This window comes from Notamacropus eugenii, chromosome 1 (assembly GCF_028372415.1).
Source record: "Notamacropus eugenii isolate mMacEug1 chromosome 1, mMacEug1.pri_v2, whole genome shotgun sequence".
In the NCBI taxonomy this organism is placed as follows: domain Eukaryota; kingdom Metazoa; phylum Chordata; class Mammalia; order Diprotodontia; family Macropodidae; genus Notamacropus; species Notamacropus eugenii.
In genome coordinates, this window is record NC_092872.1 from 368,281,982 (window position 1) to 368,304,465 (window position 22,484).

Here is a 22,484-nt window from a genome sequence, read left to right on the forward strand (position 1 = left end):
ACTGATCCATGAAAAACTTCAGTAGGTAAGATGTAACCAGCAGTGCTCTTGATTGCAAAGAGGTTGAACAATCTTTCTTCAATTCAACACAACTATTAGAGGTTTTTTTCAGATAAAACATCATAGCTATCTGGAAAATATTCTACAGCACCATTTCTATTCTACTGTTTATTTCCTAAAGACTGATGTCAGTCACATAATGATGAGATCAAAATAGCCCAGAAAATTCCTCAGATCAAGTAAGCATTTTTTCTTTTAAATTATGATATGATATGATAGACCAGATCAACACAAGCTTAGAATTTAAGCTTCTCTGTAAAATCTTGTGTAAGAGGATAGTGGAAGTTGATGATCAGTATTAAAACATAAAAAGTGAAAAAGCAGTGGAATAAAGATCTTTACAGAAAGATTGACGACAGACCCAACTAAGCCAAATAATCAGAATCACACTTAAGAATGAAACTCAGAGTGTAAGAAAGACATAAAAGAAGTTATTATTGACAGAATTCTATAACACTCTTCTCCATCAAGGACAGGGGATTGAGCACCTTTGCATTCTAATATCAAAGTCCATGATGTACTGAAGCATAAAGTAGTAGAAATGACGTTAAAGAAGATAAAGGGAAGAATAATTGGACTAGACCAAAATTTTCTTATGCCAATATGAGGTTGTTGAAGAATTGAATCTCCAGATGTCTGGGAGAGTGGAAGATACCAAATGCCTATCAACTCATCTGTATACTTTCTAATTTCTGCAAAATCTTCACATATACACTTTTTGAAGTCATCCACGATGAATTGAACAGGCAAGCCTTGTCAAATTATATTATAGATGTTATATAGATATTTGTTCCCAGATAATCATTTGTTAAGTGCTTACTATGCAACTAAAAAAACACCAAAGAATATTGAAGTTGTCCAATTTCCTTATTTAACACTGTAGGTCTTGAGTAAGTCACATCCAGGTTAAGAGAAATGTATCTGCCGCTTTTTCAGCACTTTGAGTACATAATTATAGACACTGCTATTGCTTATTTGTATTTTTTAAATTACATTAAATTTTTGAATTATTTCTGACTCTCCTTCCCTTTTCCAAACTATTGAGAAATCAAGAAAAACGAAACCTATTACAGACCAGTATAATCATGCAAAAGAAATTCCCTCATTAGCATGTCCATTAAGATAGAAATTGAAAAAAGAAAATAATGCTTCATTCTGTACTGCTTCCATTAGCGCTCTCTCTGGAAATGGCTAGCATGTTTCATCATGTTGTTGTTGTTGTTAGGTCATACCTGACCTTTCATGATTCCATTTCGTGTTTTCTTGGCAAAATACTGCAGTAGTTTCCCATTTTTTCGTCAACTCAGTTTACAGACGAGGAAACTGAGGTAAACAGAGTTAAATAACTTGCCTGGGGTCACACCCCAGACCTGAACTTGGATCTTCTTGACTCCAAGCCTGACACTGTATTCTTTGGCTGCACTACATAGTTGCAGTTTGGAATTGTGGTTGGTCATTGTGTATATCAGAGTTATAGAGTCTTTCAAAGTTGATTATATTTGTTATAGTTGTTATTGTGTGCATTTTTCTCTTGGTTTTTTTCACGTTGCCTTACATCATTTCACATAAATCTACCCAGTTTTTTTCTAAAACTATTGCTTTCATTTTTCAGCGAAATAGTACTCCATTATATTTATACACAATATTTTGTTAAACTATTTTCCAATTAAAAGGCAACTTCCCAGTTTCCAATTCCTTTAGACTACAAAAAGTGCAGCCATGATTATAGACCTTTTCCCTTTTTCTTTGATCACTTTGGAATATAGACCTACTAGTGGTATTTCTGGGCGAAAGGGTTTGCACAGTTTTATGGTTCTTTGGTCATAGTTCCAAATGGTTCCCCCAGAATGTTTGGACCAGTCCATAACTCCACCAACAGTGCATTAGTGTACCTATTTTTCCACATACCCTCTAGCATTTGTCATTTTCGTTTTCTGTCATATTAACCAATCTGATAGGTGTGAAGTGGCATTTTAATTTGCATTTCTCTAGTCAGTAATGGCATGGTTTTCTTCAGCAAGGAAGGACGAACACGCACACACACACAATGGTTCAGAGCATTTTAAAAATGTGACTATTGATAACTTTGATTTCTTCTTCTTGAAAACTACTTGTTCATGTCTTTTGATCATTTATCAATTGCTGAATGGCTCTTATTTTTATAAATTTGACTCAGTTCCCTACATATTTGAGAAATGAGGCTATTATCAGAGAAATTCCCCGTAAATTTTTTCTTCCACTTTCCTGCTTTCCTTCTAATCTTAGCAGAATTGGTTTTGTTTGTGCAAACATTTTTTAATTTTATATAAACACACTTAAACATTGCACTTCACTTGATTCTCTCTCTCTCTGTCTGTCTCTCTCTGTCTCTCTTTTTCTCTCTGTCTCTCTCATTTTTTTGATAAACACTTCCCTTGCTCATAATAGACACATTTCATGGGAAGACTTTTAGTAATACTGATTTTACAAAAAATAGAAAATCATTGCTTTTCAGAGAATTTTTTGTTTAAAAGGTTACATTTAAGTTGATACTGAATCTCTCACCTTTTGAAAAACAACTAATTAATATTTTATCAGGGAACATTGACTATTTTGCCAGATCAGGCACATTTTTTTTTTTGTGCTGAGCACAGAGTAGACTGTCAATAATGATCTAATTATTGGTCAGGATTATTATTTTCATTTCTCATGTGTTGCATATCTCGTCTTTCCCCAGGTCTCTCTAATTTCGTAAGATTCCTTATTTCAATGGAAGAAATATTGATGCTTAATAATATTTAATAATACTAAGGATATTGAAGGAATAGGCATTTTCTTCATCAACTGACAATGTGCTGAACAGCTCTGTTAATTTTATGAGAACACTAAATTTGAATCTCTGAGACTCAGGATCTACACTATGTATTTGTACTTACGGCATTATATCAGAAATATTATTTGTTAAAATTGGCAATTCCCAAAATCAGGGGTCGCTAAATATATTTCACCAATAATTATGTTTTTCTTTCTTTAGAAGGAATAAAGTTGGGCTTTGAAATACGGGAGAAAGCACTAAAATTTCATGGAAGATGACAAGACACTCCTGTAACTAATTTCTTTCACATAAGAAATTTCAGTTGCCTTTTCAATGTATTAATAAAGTAGTTATTTAAACATAATATTCATGGTAAAAAATGACCATTTTAATAATGGAGATGACCAGGGATTGAAAGGAAAAAAAAAACTAGCTTCAGTGAATTACTGAAAACCAAAAAGCAAAGAGATTTCATTCATTAGAGCCATGACTGTTAAAAAGCCTTATTAGGGACCTAGGAAACCAAACTAAGAACACAGGACTTAGTTGCTTTCCTGATGGTGAATGAGTATCAAAAAGCAAGGGGATTCTCACCAGTAAAGGACTAAGTTTGGCCACTGTGTTAGAGTAGGATCGGTTACTAATTCTTTGGGTGATCCTCAACGCATTTTCTAGATCACCCATAAACAACTTAGCATCGTCCAAGGACCTTTAAAAACTTCATTTGCCCCCCAAGACAATAAAGAAGAATTACAACACGGATTTAGTGTCCTTAAAGTATTTCCTGAGTGCCAACTATAAAGAAAGGTTATATGCTAAACACAGACAAGCATACAAAAATGGTTGACAAACTAGGATGACATCAAGGAAGAATTAGACTAATAATTCAGATAAGGCTCATAAACAACTACACAAAAGGATTATGAAATAAATAACTGCAAAAACTTATGATGTGCTATAAGAATTCAAAGAAGATGGCATTTGAACTAGACCTTGAAGAGTGAGAAGGATTTGTGTAAGCAGACATAAAGGTAAAAGGGAATTCTTTATGGTATCAAGTTTTTCTACTAAATATTATAGAGAGGTCAAGGAAAATTGTTACTAAAAACAAATCAAATTAATTTCTTGGATTATTAATTAGGAGTTAATTAAGAAAAGAACAACATCTAGGGGATGTTGGAGATTGTGTCAATAACAATTAGAATGTAATTTTTTTAAAAACAAAAATTGCAACCTGTTAATATAATTGGGGTGGAAACTTCCAATGAGAGAAGGCTTTCTGTTATGCAGATGACATTTATTCTACAGCTAAGGGTCTTTAAAGAGTTGCCTGGGAGCACTGAGAATTTAAGTGACAGGCCCAGGGACCCCCAACCAGTACGCATCAGATGGTTGACTTGAAACCGGGTTTTTCTGACTCCAAGGTTGGTTCCGGGATATATTCTCCCCACAAATGCTTCTTTCTTCCTATCTTACCTATTACTGTTTAGGGTACCATCATTCTCCCAGTTCCTCAGGCTGGCAACCTAGATGTCATCCTTGACTCCACACTTTTTCATCAACACTTTTTGATGAAGGCTGTTGATTTTGCCTTTCTAACATCTTTTGAATGTGCCACGCTTTCTTCTCTGAGACTTCCAAACACCCTGGGAGAGGCAATCATCACCTCATAGCTAAGTGTAGGTGCAAACATGCCATCCTTAGGAAACTCTAGTGGTTCACTGTCATCTCCAGAACTGAGTATAAAATCCTCTGTGTAGCATACAAAGCCCTTGATAAGTTGCTCCTCTACTTTTCTGGTCATCTTACATAACCCTTCAGCCTTCTCCCACTCTGCAGTTCAGTGACATTGGCCTCCCTTCTGTTCCTCAAACAAGACACTCCATCTCTTGGCTCTAGGCATTTTCTCTGGTTTTCTTACAATGTAGAATATTCTCCCTACTACCTTTTGAATTATCTAGCTTCCTGCAGGTCCTACTTAAAATACAACTTCTACAAGAAATCTTTCCAAATCTTCTTTAATTCAAGTGCTTTCCTTGTGTTTATATTTTCCAATTTATCTTGAATATAAACTGTTCACACTAGGTATTGGCATGTTGTTTCTTCCAGTAGACTGTGTGCTCCTTGAGAGCAGGGGCTGTGTTTTCTCTTTCTTTGTATTCTAAATGCTTAGCATAGTGTTTGGCACAAAGCGGCACTTAATATTAATTAATATTAATTAATTCACTATTTAAAAATGCAGCATGAATATTTTAAGATTCAAGATGGCATTCATATTCTTATACTTTAAAGTTGACAAAGGGATTTTCTTGCCCAACTAACATTATTATCTCCAATCAAGCTGTGGAGAAACAGACTCTGAGAGAGGAAAGGATTTACCCAACGCCACAGTAAATAACCTTCAGGAATGAGACCCAAGCCTTCTGACTCTTCCATCCAGCTCTCTTCTAGAGTTCTTGTTTAGTGTTCGAAAACATGCAATTTTTCCACGTCTACAACCTCAAGTACTAAGCTCATTTTCTTTCCTTATTACATTAATCTCTTTCTGAAAATTTCAAATTGATTCAAAGACATAAAAGAACCAAAGCACCATTCCCTTCATAGGTAAGCAGCAGAAGCAGTCACAATGAAGGTAGCCTTTTTTCGACGGAGGAACTGCAGTTTTTTGCTGCAAGAGCTAGCAAAACTCAAAAAATGAAAAATAAAGTTTCTGAAACAAAATTAAATGCTGAGCAAAATATGAGCTGCTTTTTTTCACACCATAAAGAAAATAAATGACTTACGCTTTGGTGCCACATGATGTCGCTGTCGACCACGGAATATGGCTAAACACTCTCTTTTGGGTCTTGCAAAGAGGCTCCGTTTTTGTTGTGAAATGATGCAAAGCAATGGCGGATGCTGCAGAATAAGACTGGAGAAACGGACACCCACATTCACCCTTACTCCAACATTTGAGCAACCCTTCAGAATAAAGCGAAGAGTGTTTGCGATGGTGGTTTCCTGGGGAGGCGTCCTGGGAGTCCAGCAGTTGCTGCTCTTATTTCTGCTGCACACATCCTGGGAGGTGGGGAGCGGCCAGGTCCATTACTCGGTGCCGGAAGAAGCGAAACACGGTACGTTCGTGGGTCGCGTCGCGCAGGACCTGGGTCTGGAGGTCGGGGAGCTGGTGTCGAGACTTTTCCGGTTGGTATCCAAGGGTCGCAGGGATTACTTGGAGGTAAATGTGCAGAATGGCATTTTGTTTGTGAATTCGCGCATCGACCGGGAGGAGCTGTGCGGTCGAAACCTGGTTTGTAGCATCCACCTGGAGGTGATCGTGGACAAACCGCTACAGGTTTTCCATGTGGAGGTGGAGATCAAGGACATTAATGACAACCCGCCAGTGTTTCCAGTGCAAGAACAAAAGCTGTTTATTTCCGAATCCCGATTGCCGGACTCTAGGTTTCCTCTAGAGGGAGCCTCTGACCCAGATATTGGCTCTAATGCCTTACTTACTTACAGGCTCAGCACCAACGAGTACTTCATTCTAGAAGTAAGATCAAAGAATGACCAAAGTAAATTGGTGGAACTTGTGCTTAAAAAGCCGCTAGATAGAGAAGAAATTCCTGAACATCACTTAATACTGACAGCCACAGATGGGGGCAAACCTGAACTCACGGGCACAGTGCAGCTGCTCGTCACAGTCCTGGATGTAAACGATAACGCCCCCACTTTTGAACGATCCGAATACGAAGTGAAGATATTAGAAAATGCAGCCAGTGGAATCTTAATGATCAGACTGAATGCCTCCGATGCGGACGAGGGCACTAATCGGGAGATTTTATACTCTTTCAACAGTCTCTCTCCACCTATGATTAAAGATAAGTTTCATATAAATTCAGATACAGGAGAAATTTTAATTCAAGGACATTTGGATTTTGAAGATGTTAATTCCTATGAAATTCGAGTTGATGCGACAGACAAAGGAAATCCCCCAATGACTGGTCATTGTACGGTCCTGGTGGAAATCCTGGACGCCAATGATAACACCCCCAATATCGCAGTGACGTCGTTGTCGCTGCCAGTCAGAGAGGATGCCCCTTCAGGGACAGTCATTGCCTCAATCCGGGTGTCTGACCGAGACTCTGGTGCCAACGGGCAGGTGACTTGCTCACTGTCACCCCCTGGGCCCTTCACGCTGGTGTCCACCTTCCGAAATTACTACTCACTGGTGCTGGAGGGTTCTGTGGACCGCGAGAGAGTGCCGTCCTATGAGCTTGTGGTGACTGCGAGGGACGGTGGGAAGCCAGCCCTTTGGGCCACTGCCAGCGTGTCTGTGGCCATCGGAGACGTGAACGATAACGCGCCTGCCTTCGAGCAGCCTGTGTACACTGTATTTGTGAAGGAGAACAACCCACCAGGCAGTCACATCTTCACAGTGTCCGCGTCTGACCCCGATGCCCAAGAGAATGCGCTGGTGTCTTACTCACTGGTGGAGCGGCGGGTTGGGGAGCGTCCTCTGTCGAGCTACGTGTCTGTGCACTCGGAGAGCGGCAAAGTGTATGCCTTACAGCCCCTGGACCACGAGGAGCTGGAGTTGCTGCAGTTCCAGGTGAGCGCCCGGGACGCAGGCTTCCCTCCACTGGGCAGTAATGTGAGCCTGCAAGTGTTTGTTCTAGATGAAAACGACAACTCTCCCGTGGTTCTGCCCCCGCATTCCGGGTCTGGAGGAAGTGGGGTCCCAGTAACGGAGCTGGTATCCCAGTCGTTGGCAGCGGGCCACGTGGTGGCCAAGATCCGGGCAATTGACGCGGATTCTGGTTACAATGCGTGGCTGTCTTACGAGTTGCAGCCCGAGTCGGGCGTTGGTCGCAGCCCCTTTCGGGTGGGGCTGTACACTGGTGAGATCAGCCTAACACGGGCTCTGGAGGAATCGGACGGGCCGAGGCAGACGCTGCTGGTGCTGGTGAAAGATCATGGAGAACCAGCCCTGTCCACCACAGCCACTGTTTGTGTCTCAATGGTGGAGAATGGACAGACTTCCAAGACTTTTTCAGGGACTTCCCGAATCTCGGCAAAGACTGGCGTGGGAAAAGAGACAACGCTGGTGGATGTGAATGTGTATTTGATCATCGCCATCTGCTCAGTGTCCAGCCTGTTGGTGCTGAGTCTCCTGTTGTATGTGGCACTTCGGTGCTCCTCGCCTCCACAGGCCTCGTGTGGGCCTGGCAAGCCTACATTGGTGTGCTCCAGTGAAATGGGGAGTTGGTCTTATTCTCAGCAGCGGCGGCAGGTGTGCTCTGGAGAAGGGGCGACCAAGAACGACCTCATGGCCTTCAGCCCTAACCTCCCTCCGTGTCCTGTTTCTGGGGAAAGAGGCCAGAAGCAGGAGGCTGACTTGGATAGCTCAGGGAAGGTGGGTGACTATTGATTGTGCATTTTTATTTTTGTTAAGTGCAAATTGCTGTTTTCCGAGAAACAGTCGACAATATTTGTGATTCCATCTTCTTACTTTAAAATTTTTATTTTTTTCTCAAATTATTCTTTCCATTTCTTTAGTATCCTGATAGCATTTCTCACATGATCCATTTTCCTCTTCCATCTCTTCCTTCATCTTCTCCTTGTTCACATTCTCAGTCCTCTTAAGTCTGTCCCTTCATTGTCAATGTTTTTATTTGTCTTTTCCTTACAACCGCATGAAAATGGATACACATTTTTGTAGAATTCTTCCTTTGGCTTGTTGTCATTTCCTCTCTTTTTAAAAAAGACCTACATAATTATTTGGTGTCATATATATCTTTAGTGTAAATTATCTTCTTCACATTTAAGTTCTTGAATCGATCCCATTTCTTTGGGAGTCAAAAATCACTGTTTGAATTAGAGTCTTTAAAGCTATCTAGTTATTTTGTGTTAATGTCCTTGCATAGCCAAGGTGAATAATGCCTTATGAAGCATAACACTGATTATCTATCCTATAGATAGCTAACACTTGTATGTCATTTTGTTTAGTATATGCCATTGAATTTGATCCTCACAACAATCCTGCGAGGTAAGTGCTGTTATTATGCCCATTTTACAAATGTAGGAGATGAGCTTTGCTATAGGAATTACCATAATGTATCACTGAATCCAGTTGATTGTTGTCGACTTTGAATTTCATAATACACATGAACATATCCATATATACACACATACATATGTGTATATGTATATATATGTGTGTATACATGTATACATATATATGTGTGTGTAAGCGTATGTATGTGAAAATTAGGTGAGGAGAAAGAGGGATCCCAAAGACTGGTAGGTTATACACCAGCTAGATCTTGAATCATTTCTTCCAAAAAGAGCTGATAGGAACTGGACACAGTGAATATCAAAAGGGCAACACTAAGTTATGAAATAAACTATATCTTAACAGGTGGGAAAAGAAATTTATAATGAATGTGGAATAAAAAAAATATAGATGGACAATGAACAGGTCCTAGAAGTGAAGGGGAGGAGGATAGTGTATATGTTCTGGAGAATTGCAAATCACTTGCTGATACCAAATTTCCTATGACAGCAAAGACCTACCTTTACAACACAAACCTTTTAATGGTGTTGCTGAATAAAAGTGATGCCAGGAATACCACAACTTCTCAAGAAGTAAAGATAAATGTCACCCAGAGAGTAATGGAATGGTGAATTTTGGATGCGAGCACTGTGAAATGTAACCAGTGATCACTTCTGAAGAAGATTAAAGGATGTTACCGATGAATTGTAAGACAGAAAGAGAAAATGGACTTGTCATGTGACAAGAGAAATGGATGACACATGGATAATTTGAGTGCTCTCCTGATATGCTTTAGACGTTGGCAGAAAGTAAAGAAGGCCTCCAGCATGTTGGGTGGACCCTATGTGACCAACATATGGGGACAAGGATTCTAGTTGCAAAAGGAGGGCAGGCATTGACAGGCTTTTTTGTTATTGATGAGACTATAGATTCATTTAAAGGTTTGAGTTTGTGCTCTTTTGGGAGCCTGAACTCTTTGTGATATGTCACATTTTCAGTAGGACAACAATATGTTTCAAAGTTACTAAATGTCACTATTCAATTACTATTTACTGTCTGACTAATGGGTACGTGAATCTACCAAAGTCCTGCTCTGAGGTTTCATCATGGCAAGACAGTAAGCTTGAATTTTGTGATGCCCACAACAACAGTCAAGCTCCTAAAAAGCTTCTATTTCGACACATGAAACACTACATTTCTACTGTTAGCCAAGTTCAGAGAGGGTCAGCCTCAGAATGTTGGTCTCCACGTGGTGGAATATTTGGTCACAACTCATGAAAAATCGTCAGGTGAAATATTTCCATCTACATTCATTGATGGAATGTTTGGCTGATGAAATAAGGAACTTTTTGAAATATTAAGTTCTATGTAACATGATCTTCTTTAAGAACCCTGATTTCAAGAGACATCCTAGAATTCCTGTGCTTTTGGGGGAACTGATCCATGAAGAACTTCAGTAGTTAAGATGAAACCAGCAATGCACTTAAGAGGTTGAACAATCTTTCTTCAATTCAATACAACTACTAGAGGTTTTTCAGATAAAATATTATAGTTATCTGGACAATATTGTACAGCATCATTTCTATTCCACTGTTTATTTCCTAAAGACTTTTACTGATGTAAGTGAGTCACATAATGATGAGGTCAAAATAGCCCGGAAAATTCGTCAGATCAAGTAAGCATTTTTTCTTTTAAATTATGATATGATATGATAGACCAGATCAACACAAGCTTAGAATTTAAGCTTCTCTGTAAAATCTTGTGTAAGAGGATGGTGGAAGTTGATGATCAGTATTAAAACATAAAAAGTGAAAAAGCAGTGGAATAAAGATCTTTACAGAAAGATTGATGACAGACCCAACTAAGCCAAATAATCAGAATCACACTTAAGAATGAAACTCAGAGTGTAAGAAAGACATAAAAGAAGTTATTATTGACAGAATTCTATAACACTCGTCTTCATCAAGGATAGTGGATTGAGCACATTTGTATTCTAATATCAAATTCCCTGATGCACTGAAGCATAAAGTAGTAGAAATGACATTAAAGAAGACAAAGGGAAAAATATTGGACTAGACCAAAATTTTCTTATGCCAATATGAGGCTGTTGAAGAATTGAATCTCCAGATGTCTGGGAGAGTGGAAGATACCAAATGTCTATCAACTCATCTGTATACTTTCTAATTTCTGCAAAATCTTCACATATACACTTTTTGAAGTCATCCACGATGAATTGAACAGGCAAGCCTTGTCAAATTATATTATAGATGTTATATAGATATTTTTCCCAGATAATCATTTGTTAAGTGCTTACTATGCAACTAAAAAAACACCAAAGAATATTGAAGTTGTCCAATTTCCTTATTTAACACTGTAGGTCTTCAGTAAGTCACATCCAGGTTAAGAGAAATGTATCTGCTGCTTTTTCAGTACTTGGAGTACACAATCATAGACACTGCTATTGCTTATTTTTATTTTTTAAATTACATTAAATTTTTGAATTATTTCTGACTCTCCTTCCCTTTTCTGAGCTATTGAGAAAGCAAGAAAAACGAAACCTATCACAGACCAGTATAATCATGCAAAAGAAAGCCCTTCATTAGCCATGTCCACTAAGAAAGAAATTGAAAGAGAAGAAAATAATGCTTCATTCTGTACTGCTTCCATTAGCGCTCTCTCTGGAAATGGCTAGCATGTTTCATGATGTTGTTATAGTTGTTAGGTCATACCTGACCCTTCATGATTCCATTTCAGGTTTTCTTGGCAAAATACTGCAGTGGTTTCCCATTTTTTCGTCAACTCAGTTTACAGATGAGGAAATTTGCCTGGGGTCACGCCCCAGACTTGAACTTGGATCTTCTTGATTCCAAGCTTGACACTGTATTCATTGGCTGCACTACGTAGTTGCAGTTTGGAATTGTGGTTGGTCATTGTGTTTATCAGAGTTATAGAGTCTTTCAAAGCTGATAATATTTACAATAGAGTTTTTATTGTGTGCGTTTTTCTCTTGGTTTTTTTCACGTTGCCTTACATCATTTCACATAAATCTACCCAGTTTTTTTCTAAAACTATTGCTTTCATTTTTCAGCGAAATAGTACTCCATTATATTTATACACAATATTTTGTTAAACTATTTTCCAATTAAAAGGCAACTTCCCAGTTTCCAATTCCTTTAGACTACAAAAAGTGCTGGTATGATTACGGACCTTTTTCCTTTTTCTTTGATCACTTTGGAATATAGACCTACTAGTGGTATTTCTGGGCGAAAGGGTTTGAACAGTTTTATGGTTCTTTGGTCATAGTTCGAAATGCTTACCTCAGAATGATTGGACCAGTCCATAACTCCACCAACAGTGCATTAGTGTACCTATTTTTCCACATACCCTCTAGCATTTGTCATTTTCGTTTTCTGTCATATTAACCAATCTGATAGGTGTGAAGTGGCATTTTAATTTGCATTTCTCTAGTCAGTAATGGCATGGTCTTCTTCAGCAAGGAAGGACGAACACGCACACACACACAATGGTTCAGAGCATTTTAAAAATGTGACTATTGATAACTTTGGTTTCTTCTTCTTGAAAACTACTTGTTCATGTCTTTTGATCATTTATCAATTGCTGAATGGCTCTTATTTTTATAAATTTGACTCAGTTCCCTACATATTTGAGAAATGAGGCTATTATCAGAGAAATTCCCCGTAAATTTTTTCTTCCACTTTCCTGCTTTCCTTCTAATCTTAGCAGAATAGGTTTTGTTTGTGCAAACATTTCTTAATTTTTTATAATCACACTTAAACATTACACTTCCCTTAATTCCCTCTCTCATTTTCTCTCTCTCTCTCATTTTTTGATAAACTGTTCCCTTGCTCAGAATAGACAAATTTCATAGGAAGACTTTTAGTAATACTAATTTTACAAAAAAATAGAAAATCATTGCTTTTAAGAGAATTTTTTGTTTAAATGGTTACATTTAATCTCTCACCTTTTAAAAAAGAAATAATTAATATTTTAGCAAGGGACATTGGCTATTTTGCCACATCAGGCGTATTTCTTTTTGTACTAAGTACAGAGTAGACTGTCAACAACCATCTAATGATTGGTCAAGGTTATTACTTTCATTTCTCATGTGTTGCATGTCTCGTCTTTCCCCAGGTCTCTCTAATTTCTTAAGGTTCCTTATTTGGATGGAACACATGTTCATGCTTAATAATACTTAATAATACTAAGGATATTGAAGGAATAGGCACTTTCTTCATCAACTACCAATGTGCTGGCCAGATCTGTAATTTTATGCGAACACTAAATTTGAATTTCTGAGATTCAGGATCTACAATATGTATTTGTACTTATGGCATTATATCAGAAATATTCTTTGTTAAAATTGGCAATTCACAAAAGCATGGGTCACTAAACATGATTCATCAATAATTATGTTTTTCTTTCTTTAGAAGGAATATAGTTGGACTTTGAAATAAGGGAGAAAGCACTAAAATTTCGTGGAAGATAACATGACACTCCTGTAACTAATTTCTTCACATAAGAAATTTCGGTTGCCTTTTCAATGTATTAGTAAAGTAGTTATTTAAACATAATATTCATGGTATACAATAACCATTTTAGTAATGGAGACGACCAGGGATTGAAAGGAAAAAAAACTAGCTTCAATGAATTACTGAAAATTAAAAAGCAAAGAGATTTCATTCATTAGAGCCATGACTGTTAAAAAGTCTTATTAGGGACTAATAACACTAAACCACACTAAGAACACAGGACTTAGTTGCTTTCCTGATGGTAAGTGAGCATCAAAAAGAAGGGGATTCTCACCAGTAAAGGATTAGGTTTTGCCACAGTGTTAGAGTAGGACCTGTTACTAATTCTTTGGGTGATCCTCAGCACATTCTCTAGATCACCCATAAATAACTTAGCATTGTCTAAGGACATTTAAAAACTTCATCCCCCCCCCCCCGCCCCAAGACAATAAAGAAGAATTAGGACATGCATTTAGTGTCCTTAAAGTATTACCTGAGTGCCAACTATAAAGAAAGGTTACATGCTAAACACAGACAAGCATACAAAAATGGTTGACAAACTAGGATGACATCAAGGAAGAATTAGACTAATAATTCAGATAAGGCTCATAAATAACTATACAAAGGGACCATGAAATAAATAACTGCAAAAACTTATGATGTGCTATAAGAATTCAAAGAAGATGGCATTTGAACTAGACCTTGAAGAGTGAGAAGGATTTGTGTAAGCAGACATAAAGGTAAAAGGGAATTCTTTATGGTATCAAGTTTTTCTACTAAATATTATAGAGAGGTCAAGGAAAATTGTTACTAAAAACAAATCAAATTAATTTCTTGGATTATTAATTAGGAGTTAATTAAGAAAAGAACAACATCTAGGGGATGTTGGAGATTGTGTCAATAACAATTAGAATGTAATTTTTTTAAAAACAAAAATTGCAACCTGTTAATATAATTGGGGTGGAAACTTCCAATGAGAGAAGGCTTTCTGTTATGCAGATGACATTTATTCTACAGCTAAGGGTCTTTAAAGAGTTGCCTGGGAGCACTGAGAATTTAAGTGACAGGCCCAGGGACCCCCAACCAGTACGCATCAGATGGTTGACTTGAAACCGGGTTTTTCTGACTCCAAGGTTGGTTCCGGGATATATTCTCCCCACAAATGCTTCTTTCTTCCTATCTTACCTATTACTGTTTAGGGTACCATCATTCTCCCAGTTCCTCAGGCTGGCAACCTAGATGTCATCCTTGACTCCACACTTTTTCATCAACACTTTTTGATGAAGGCTGTTGATTTTGCCTTTCTAACATCTTTTGAATGTGCCACGCTTTCTTCTCTGAGACTTCCAAACACCCTGGGAGAGGCAATCATCACCTCATAGCTAAGTGTAGGTGCAAACATGCCATCCTTAGGAAACTCTAGTGGTTCACTGTCATCTCCAGAACTGAGTATAAAATCCTCTGTGTAGCATACAAAGCCCTTGATAAGTTGCTCCTCTACTTTTCTGGTCATCTTACATAACCCTTCAGCCTTCTCCCACTCTGCAGTTCAGTGACATTGGCCTCCCTTCTGTTCCTCAAACAAGACACTCCATCTCTTGGCTCTAGGCATTTTCTCTGGTTTTCTTACAATGTGGAATATTCTCCTACTACCTTTTGAATTATCTAGCTTCCTGCAGGTCCTACTTAAAATAGAACTTCTACAAAAAACCTTTCCAAATCTTCTTTAACTCTAGTACCTGCCTTATGTTGATGTTTTCCAATTTATCTTGAATATAAACTGTTCACACTAGGTGTTGGCATGTTGTTTCTTCCAGTAGACTGTGTGCTCCTTGAGAGCAGGGGCTGTGTTTTCTCTTGCTTTGTATTCTAAATGCTTAGCATAGTTTCTGGCACAAAGTGGCACTTAATATTAATTCACTATTTAAAGATGCAGCATGACTATTTTAAGATCCAAGATAGCATTCACATTCTTATACTTCAAAGTTTACAAAGGGATTTCCTTGCCCAACTAACATTATTATCTCCAATTAAGCTGTGAAGAAACGGACTCTGAGAGAATAATGATTTGCCCAGGGCCACAGCAAGTAACCTTCAGGAATGAGACCCAAGCTTTCTGACCCTTCTTACTCATCCAGTTCTCTTCTAGAGTTCCTGTTCAGTGTTCGAAAACACGCAATTTTTCCACCTCTACAGCCTCAAGTACTAAGCTCATTTTCTTTCCTTATTACATTAATCTCTTTCTGAAAATTTCAAATTGATTCAAAGACATAAAAGAACCAAAGCATCATTCTCTTCATAGGTAAGCAGCAGAAGCAGTCACAATGAAGGTATCGTTTTTCGACGGAGGAACTGCAGTTTTGTGCTGCAAGAGGTAGCAAAACTCAAAAAATGAAAAACAAAGTTTCTGAAAGAAAATTAAATGCTGAGCAAAATATGAGCTGCTTTTTTTTACACCATAAAGAAAATAAATGACTTACGCTTTGGTGCCACATGATGTCGCTGTCGACCACGGAATATGGCTAAACACTCTTTTGGGTCTTGCAAAGAGGCTCCGTTTTTGTTGTGAAATGATGCAAAGCAATGGCGGATGCTGCAGAATAAGACTGGAGAAACGGACACCCATATTCACCCTTACTCCAACATTTGAGCACCCTTCAGAATAAAGCGAAGAGTGTTTGCGATGGTGGTTTCCTGGGGAGGCGTCCTGGGAGTCCAGCAGTTGCTGCTCTTATTTCTGCTGCACACATCCTGGGAGGTGGGGAGCGGCCAGGCCCATTACTCGGTGCCGGAAGAAGCGAAACACGGTACGTTCGTGGGACGAATCGCGCAGGACCTGGGTCTGGAGGTCGGGGAGCTGGTGTCCAGACTGTTCCGGGTGGTGTCCAAGGGTCGCAGCGATTACTTGGAGGTAAATGTGCAGAATGGCATTTTGTTTGTGAATTCCCGGATTGACCGGGAGGATCTGTGCGGTCGAAACCCGGTTTGTAGCATCCACCTGGAGGTGATCGTGGACAAACCGCTGCAGGTTTTCCATGTGGAGGTGGAGATCAAGGACATTAATGACAACCCGCCAGTGTTCCCAGTGCAGGAACAAAAGCTGTTGATTCCCGAATCTCGATTGCCAGACTCTAGGTTTCCTCTAGAGGGAGCTTCTGACCCAGATATTGGCTCTAATGCCTTACTTACTTACAGGCTCAGCACCAATGATTACTTTATTCTAGAAGTAAGATCAAAGAATGACCAAAGTAAATTGGTGGAACTTGTGCTTAAAAAGCCGCTAGACAGAGAAGAAATTCCTGAACATCACTTAATACTGACAGCCACAGATGGGGGCAAACCTGAACTTACAGGCACAGTGCATCTGTTCATCACAGTTCTGGATGTAAACGATAACGCCCCCACTTTTGAACGATCCGAATACGAAGTGAAGATATTAGAAAATGCAGCCAGTGGAACCTTAGTGATCAGACTGAATGCCTCCGATGCGGACGAGAGCATCAATCGGGAGATTTTATACTCTTTCAACCATCTCTCTCCACCTGTGATTAATGAGAACTTTCATATAAATTCAGATACAGGAGAAATTTTAATTCAAGGACATTTGGATTTTGAAGATGTTAATTCCTATGAAATTCGAGTTGATGCGACAGATAAAGGGACTCCCTTATTGGTTGGTCATTGTACGGTCCTGGTGGAAGTCTTGGACGCCAATGATAACACCCCCAATATCGCAGTGACGTCGTTGTCGCTGCCAGTCAGAGAGGATGCCCCTTCAGGGACAGTCATTGCCTCAATCCGGGTGTCTGACCGAGACTCTGGTGCCAACGGGCAGGTGACTTGCTCACTGTCACCCCCTGGGCCCTTCACGCTGGTGTCCACCTTCCGAAATTACTACTCACTGGTGCTGGAGGGTTCTGTGGACCGCGAGAGAGTGCCGTCCTATGAGCTTGTGGTGACTGCGAGGGACGGTGGGAAGCCAGCCCTTTGGGCCACTGCCAGCGTGTCTGTGGCCATCGGAGACGTGAACGATAACGCGCCTGCCTTCGAGCAGCCTGTGTACACTGTATTTGTGAAGGAGAACAACCCACCAGGCAGTCACATCTTCACAGTGTCCGCGTCTGACCCCGATGCCCAAGAGAATGCGCTGGTGTCTTACTCACTGGTGGAGCGGCGGGTTGGGGAGCGTCCTCTGTCGAGCTACGTGTCTGTGCACTCGGAGAGCGGCAAAGTGTATGCCTTACAGCCCCTGGACCACGAGGAGCTGGAGTTGCTGCAGTTCCAGGTGAGCGCCCGGGACGCAGGCTTCCCTCCACTGGGCAGTAATGTGAGCCTGCAAGTGTTTGTTCTAGATGAAAACGACAACTCTCCCGTGGTTCTGCCCCCGCATTCCGGGTCTGGAGGAAGTGGGGTCCCAGTAACGGAGCTGGTATCCCAGTCGTTGGCAGCGGGCCACGTGGTGGCCAAGATCCGGGCAATTGACGCGGATTCTGGTTACAATGCGTGGCTGTCTTACGAGTTGCAGCCCGAGTCGGGCGTTGGTCGCAGCCCCTTTCGGGTGGGGCTGTACACTGGTGAGATCAGCCTAACACGGGCTCTGGAGGAATCGGACGGGCCGAGGCAGACGCTGCTGGTGCTGGTGAAAGATCATGGAGAACCAGCCCTGTCCACCACAGCCACTGTTTGTGTCTCAATGGTGGAGAATGGACAGACTTCCAAGACTTTTTCAGGGACTTCCCGAATCTCGGCAAAGACTGGCGTGGGAAAAGAGACAACGCTGGTGGATGTGAATGTGTATTTGATCATCGCCATCTGCTCAGTGTCCAGCCTGTTGGTGCTGAGTCTCCTGTTGTATGTGGCACTTCGGTGCTCCTCGCCTCCACAGGCCTCGTGTGGGCCTGGCAAGCCTACATTGGTGTGCTCCAGTGAAATGGGGAGTTGGTCTTATTCTCAGCAGCGGCGGCAGGTGTGCTCTGGAGAAGGGGCGACCAAGAACGACCTCATGGCCTTCAGCCCTAACCTCCCTCCGTGTCCTGTTTCTGGGGAAAGAGGCCAGAAGCAGGAGGCTGACTTGGATAGCTCAGGGAAGGTGGGTGACTATTGATTGTGCATTTTTATTTTTGTTAAGTGCAAATTGCTGTTTTCCGAGAAACAGTCGACAATATTTGTGATTCCATCTTCTTACTTTAAAATTTTTATTTTTCTCTCCTCAAATTGTTCTGTCCATTTCTTAAGTATCCTGATAGCATTCCTTAAACGATCCTCTTTCCTCTTCCATCTCCTCCTCCTTCATCTTCTCCTTGTTCACATTATCCTTCCTCTTAACTCTTTGTTTTTATTTGTCTTTTCCTTAGAAGCACATGAAAATGGATACACATTTCTGTAGATTCTTCCTTTGGTTAGTTTCCATTTCCTCTCTTTTTAAAAAAGACCTACATAATTATTTTGTGCCATATATATATCTTTAGTGGGAATGTTATTTTGTAATTGTTTAAGTTCTCACTTTGATTGTTCTTGAATCCATCCTATTTCTTCGATAGGCAAAAGTGAGTAATAGTATCATAATCTTTAAAGCTATCTAGTTGCTTTATGTTAATAGCCTCGCATAGTCACTGTGAATAATTCTTTATAAAGCATAAAATTAATCATCTACGTTGTAGCTAGCTAACATTTATATATCTTATTCAGCCCTCCCTCACTCAAAACAAAGTCAAGTGCAAGTCATGTCATCATTTCTCTGATGCCATGGTCTTCTTTGGCAATGAAGGAGGAACACAAATATCATATTAAGGTTGGGAAAATGTTTTGTATATGTTACAGAATTTGATACAACAATCCCGTGAGGTAAGTGAAATTCTTGTCCCCATTTTAGAAATGTGGAAAGTGAGGTTTGCCACAGAGATTGCCATAATGTATCAGTGATTCCAATTCATTGTTACTGAGTTTGAATTTATTAATATGTATGAAGATATGTCTGTGTATAGCTATACATATATACACATATGTGTTAGAGTATATGTGCCAAAATATAGTCAGGAGAAAGAGAGAAGCCAAAGACTTGCAGATTATACACCAGCTAGATTTTGAATCCTTTCTTCTTAAAAGAACTGATAAGCACTGGACACAGTGAATGACACCAAAGGGCCTCACTAAAGTATGAAATCAACTGCATTTTAACAGGCAGAGAAGGAATTTATAATGAATTACAGGATAAAAAATATAGCTGGACAATGATTCAGGTCCTAGAAGCGAAAAAGAGGAGAATACCTACTTCTTCTGGAAAATTGCAAAACTACTTACTACTAATAAATTTCCTTCAACAACGGAGATCTATCCTTTCAACACAAACATTTTACTGATGTTGCTGAATAAAAGTGAAACCAAGAATGCCTCTGTCTCTCACAAAGTGAAGGTAAACATCACAAGGAGAGTAATGGAAAGGTGAATTATGGGTGTGAGCAGTGTGAAACATGACCACTGATCACTTCTGAAGAAGACTGAAGGATGTCATTAATGGGTAGGACAGAAAGAGAAAATAGATTTGTCATGAGACTAGAGAAATTGATGACGGATGGTTAGTCAGAGTGCTCCACTGATATGCCTTAGCTGTTTACAGAAATCAAAGAATGTCTCCAGCAGGTTGAGTGGTCCCCTTGTGACTAACTTCTGTGGAGAGGGAATCTAGTTGCAGAAAATGAGTAGGCATTGATAGGCTTTCCTGTTATTGATGAGATCGTAGAGCCATTTAAATATTTGAGTTTGAACTCTTTTGGGATCCTGAACTCTTGGTGATATGTCGTATTTTCAGAGAGATGAAAAATATGTTTCTGAGTTATTAAATGTCATAATTCAATTATTGTTTACTGTCTGCCTAATGGGTACATGCATCTACCAAAGTCCCTTCTAAGGCTTTATCATGGCAGGATGGTGACCATCAATTTTGTGAAGCCCCCAAAAACAGAGCCAAGCTCACCAAAAGCTTCCATTCTGACACATGAAACATGCTGTTTTAATTTTACTATTAGCCAAGTTTAGAGAGACTAAGCCCCAAAATATTGATCTCCAGGGGGTGGTCATATCAACTCATGAAAAATTATCAGGTGAAATATTTCCATTTCCATTCATTGACAGAATGTTTGGCTGATGAAATAATGAACTTTTTGAAATATTAAGTTCTACGTAACATGATCTTCTTTAAGAACCCTGATATTAAGGAGATATCCTAGAATTTTGTGCCTTTTGGGTAACTGATCCATGAAGAGCTTTAGTCATTAAGATGTAACCTACAGTCCTCTTGGTTGTGAAGAGGTTGGAAAATCCTTGTTCAATTCAGCACAACTATTTATTAGAGGTTTTTAGGATAAAACATTATAACTAGTTAGAGAATATTCTACAGCACCATTTCTATTACCACTGTTTATTTCCTAAGGACATTTACTGATGCAAATCAGTCACATAATCATGAGATCAAAATAGCCCAGAAAATGCCTCAGATGAAGTAAGCCATTTCTTTCTTTGAAGTATGATATGATATGACATGATATGATAGAATAGACCAGATCAGTACAGGCTTAGAATTTAAGCTTCTTTGTAAAATCTTTTGTAAGAGGATTGTGGAAGTTGATGGATCAGTATTAAATCATAAAAAGTGAAAAAGCAGTGGACCAAAGAACTTCTCAGAAAGACTGGTGGCAGACCCAACTAAGCCAAATAATCAGAATGGCATTTAAGAATGAAACTCAAAGTGCAAGAAAGACATAAAAGAAGTCATTATTGACAGAATTCAATAACTCTCTTTTCTCCACCAAGGCCAGTGGAATGAGCACACTTGTATTCTAATATCAAAGTCCCTAATGTACTGTAGCATAAAGAAGTAGAAATGACATTAAAGAAGACAAAAGGAAGAATAATTGGAGTAGACCAAATTTTTTTAATGCCATTTTGAGGTTGTTGAGAAACTGAATCTCCAGATATCTGAAAGAGTGGAAGATACCAAATGCCTATCAACTCATTTGTATACTTTCTAATTTCTGCAAAATCTTCACCTATGCACTTATTGACATCATCCAAGATGAACTGAGCAAGCAAACATTTTCAAATTCTATTATAAATAACGACATCAAGTATTTGTTAAGTGCCTACTATGTAACTGAAAAATACCAAAGAATATTAAAATTATCCAACTTTCTTATTCAACATTCTAGGTTTTGAATAAGTCACATCAGATTAAGAGAAATGTATCTGTTGCTTTTTCAATATTTTGGGTACACAATGGTAGACATTGATATTATTTATTTTTCTTTCTCTAAATTTAATTTTAAAATTCTTTCCTTCTCTTCTTCACTTTCCTGAACCATTGAGAAAGCAAGAAAAACAAAACCTATTACAAGTAAGTATAATCATGCAAAAGAAATCCCCTCATTGGCTATATCCATTAAAAGAGAGAGAAGAAAATATGCTTTGTTCTACATTGAGTCCATCAGCTCTCTCTGGAAATGGCTAGATGTTTCATCATGTTGCTCTTGTTCAATCATTTCTGACTCTTCAAGATGCCATTTGGGGTTTTCTTGGCAAAATATTGGAGTGGTTTGCCATTTACTCCTCCAGCTGTTTACAGATTAGGAAACTGAGGTAAACAGGGTTAAGTGACTTGCCTGAGTTTGCACAGCTGGTAAATGTCAGAGGCCAAATCTGAACTTGAGTCTTCTTGACTCCAAACCTGACCCGCTATTGGGTACACCACTTAGCTGCAGTTTGGAATTGTCGTTAGTCATTGCGTTCATCAGTTATAGAGTCTTTCAAAGTTGATAATCTTTCAATATAGTTGTTATTGTTGAAGTTTTTCTCTTGGCTTTATTCACTCACCTTACATCATTTCGAACATGTCTTCCAAGTTTTTTCTAAAACTGTTCCCTCCATTTTACAGCGAAATAATACTCCATCACATTTATACACTGTGATTTGTTAAACCATTTTTCAATTGAAGAATTTCCAACTCCCTAGTTTCCAATTCCTTTAGAATACAAAAAGAGCCACTATAAATATAGGTCTTTTCCCTTTTCCTTTT

General features: G+C 39.1%; 2 protein-coding genes across 2 annotated transcripts; both read left to right on the forward strand.

Annotated features, from left to right (window-relative positions):
* Positions 1-5,596: 5,596 nt before the first annotated feature.
* LOC140518401 (protocadherin alpha-8-like) lies at positions 5,597-11,661 on the forward strand. Its single transcript, XM_072630540.1, has one exon. It carries the CDS (start codon positions 5,676-5,678, stop codon positions 8,262-8,264), a length of 2,589 nt encoding a protein of 862 aa, XP_072486641.1. The 5' UTR covers positions 5,597-5,675; the 3' UTR covers positions 8,265-11,661.
* A 2,524-nt stretch (positions 11,662-14,185) lies between these two features.
* On the forward strand, positions 14,186-22,388 carry LOC140518402 (protocadherin alpha-8-like). Its single transcript, XM_072630541.1, has one exon. The coding sequence runs from the start codon at positions 16,101-16,103 to the stop codon at positions 18,519-18,521; it is 2,421 nt and encodes an 806-aa protein (XP_072486642.1). The 5' UTR covers positions 14,186-16,100; the 3' UTR covers positions 18,522-22,388.
* The last annotated feature ends 96 nt before the right edge of the window (positions 22,389-22,484 follow it).

What these genes read in the sequence shown, in the direction of transcription:
- LOC140518401 (XM_072630540.1), top strand. Translation starts at nt 5,676, where the DNA reads ATGGCTAAACACTCTCTTTTGGGTCTTGCAAAGAGGCTCCGTTTTTGT.
- LOC140518402 (XM_072630541.1), top strand. Translation starts at nt 16,101, where the DNA reads ATGGTGGTTTCCTGGGGAGGCGTCCTGGGAGTCCAGCAGTTGCTGCTC.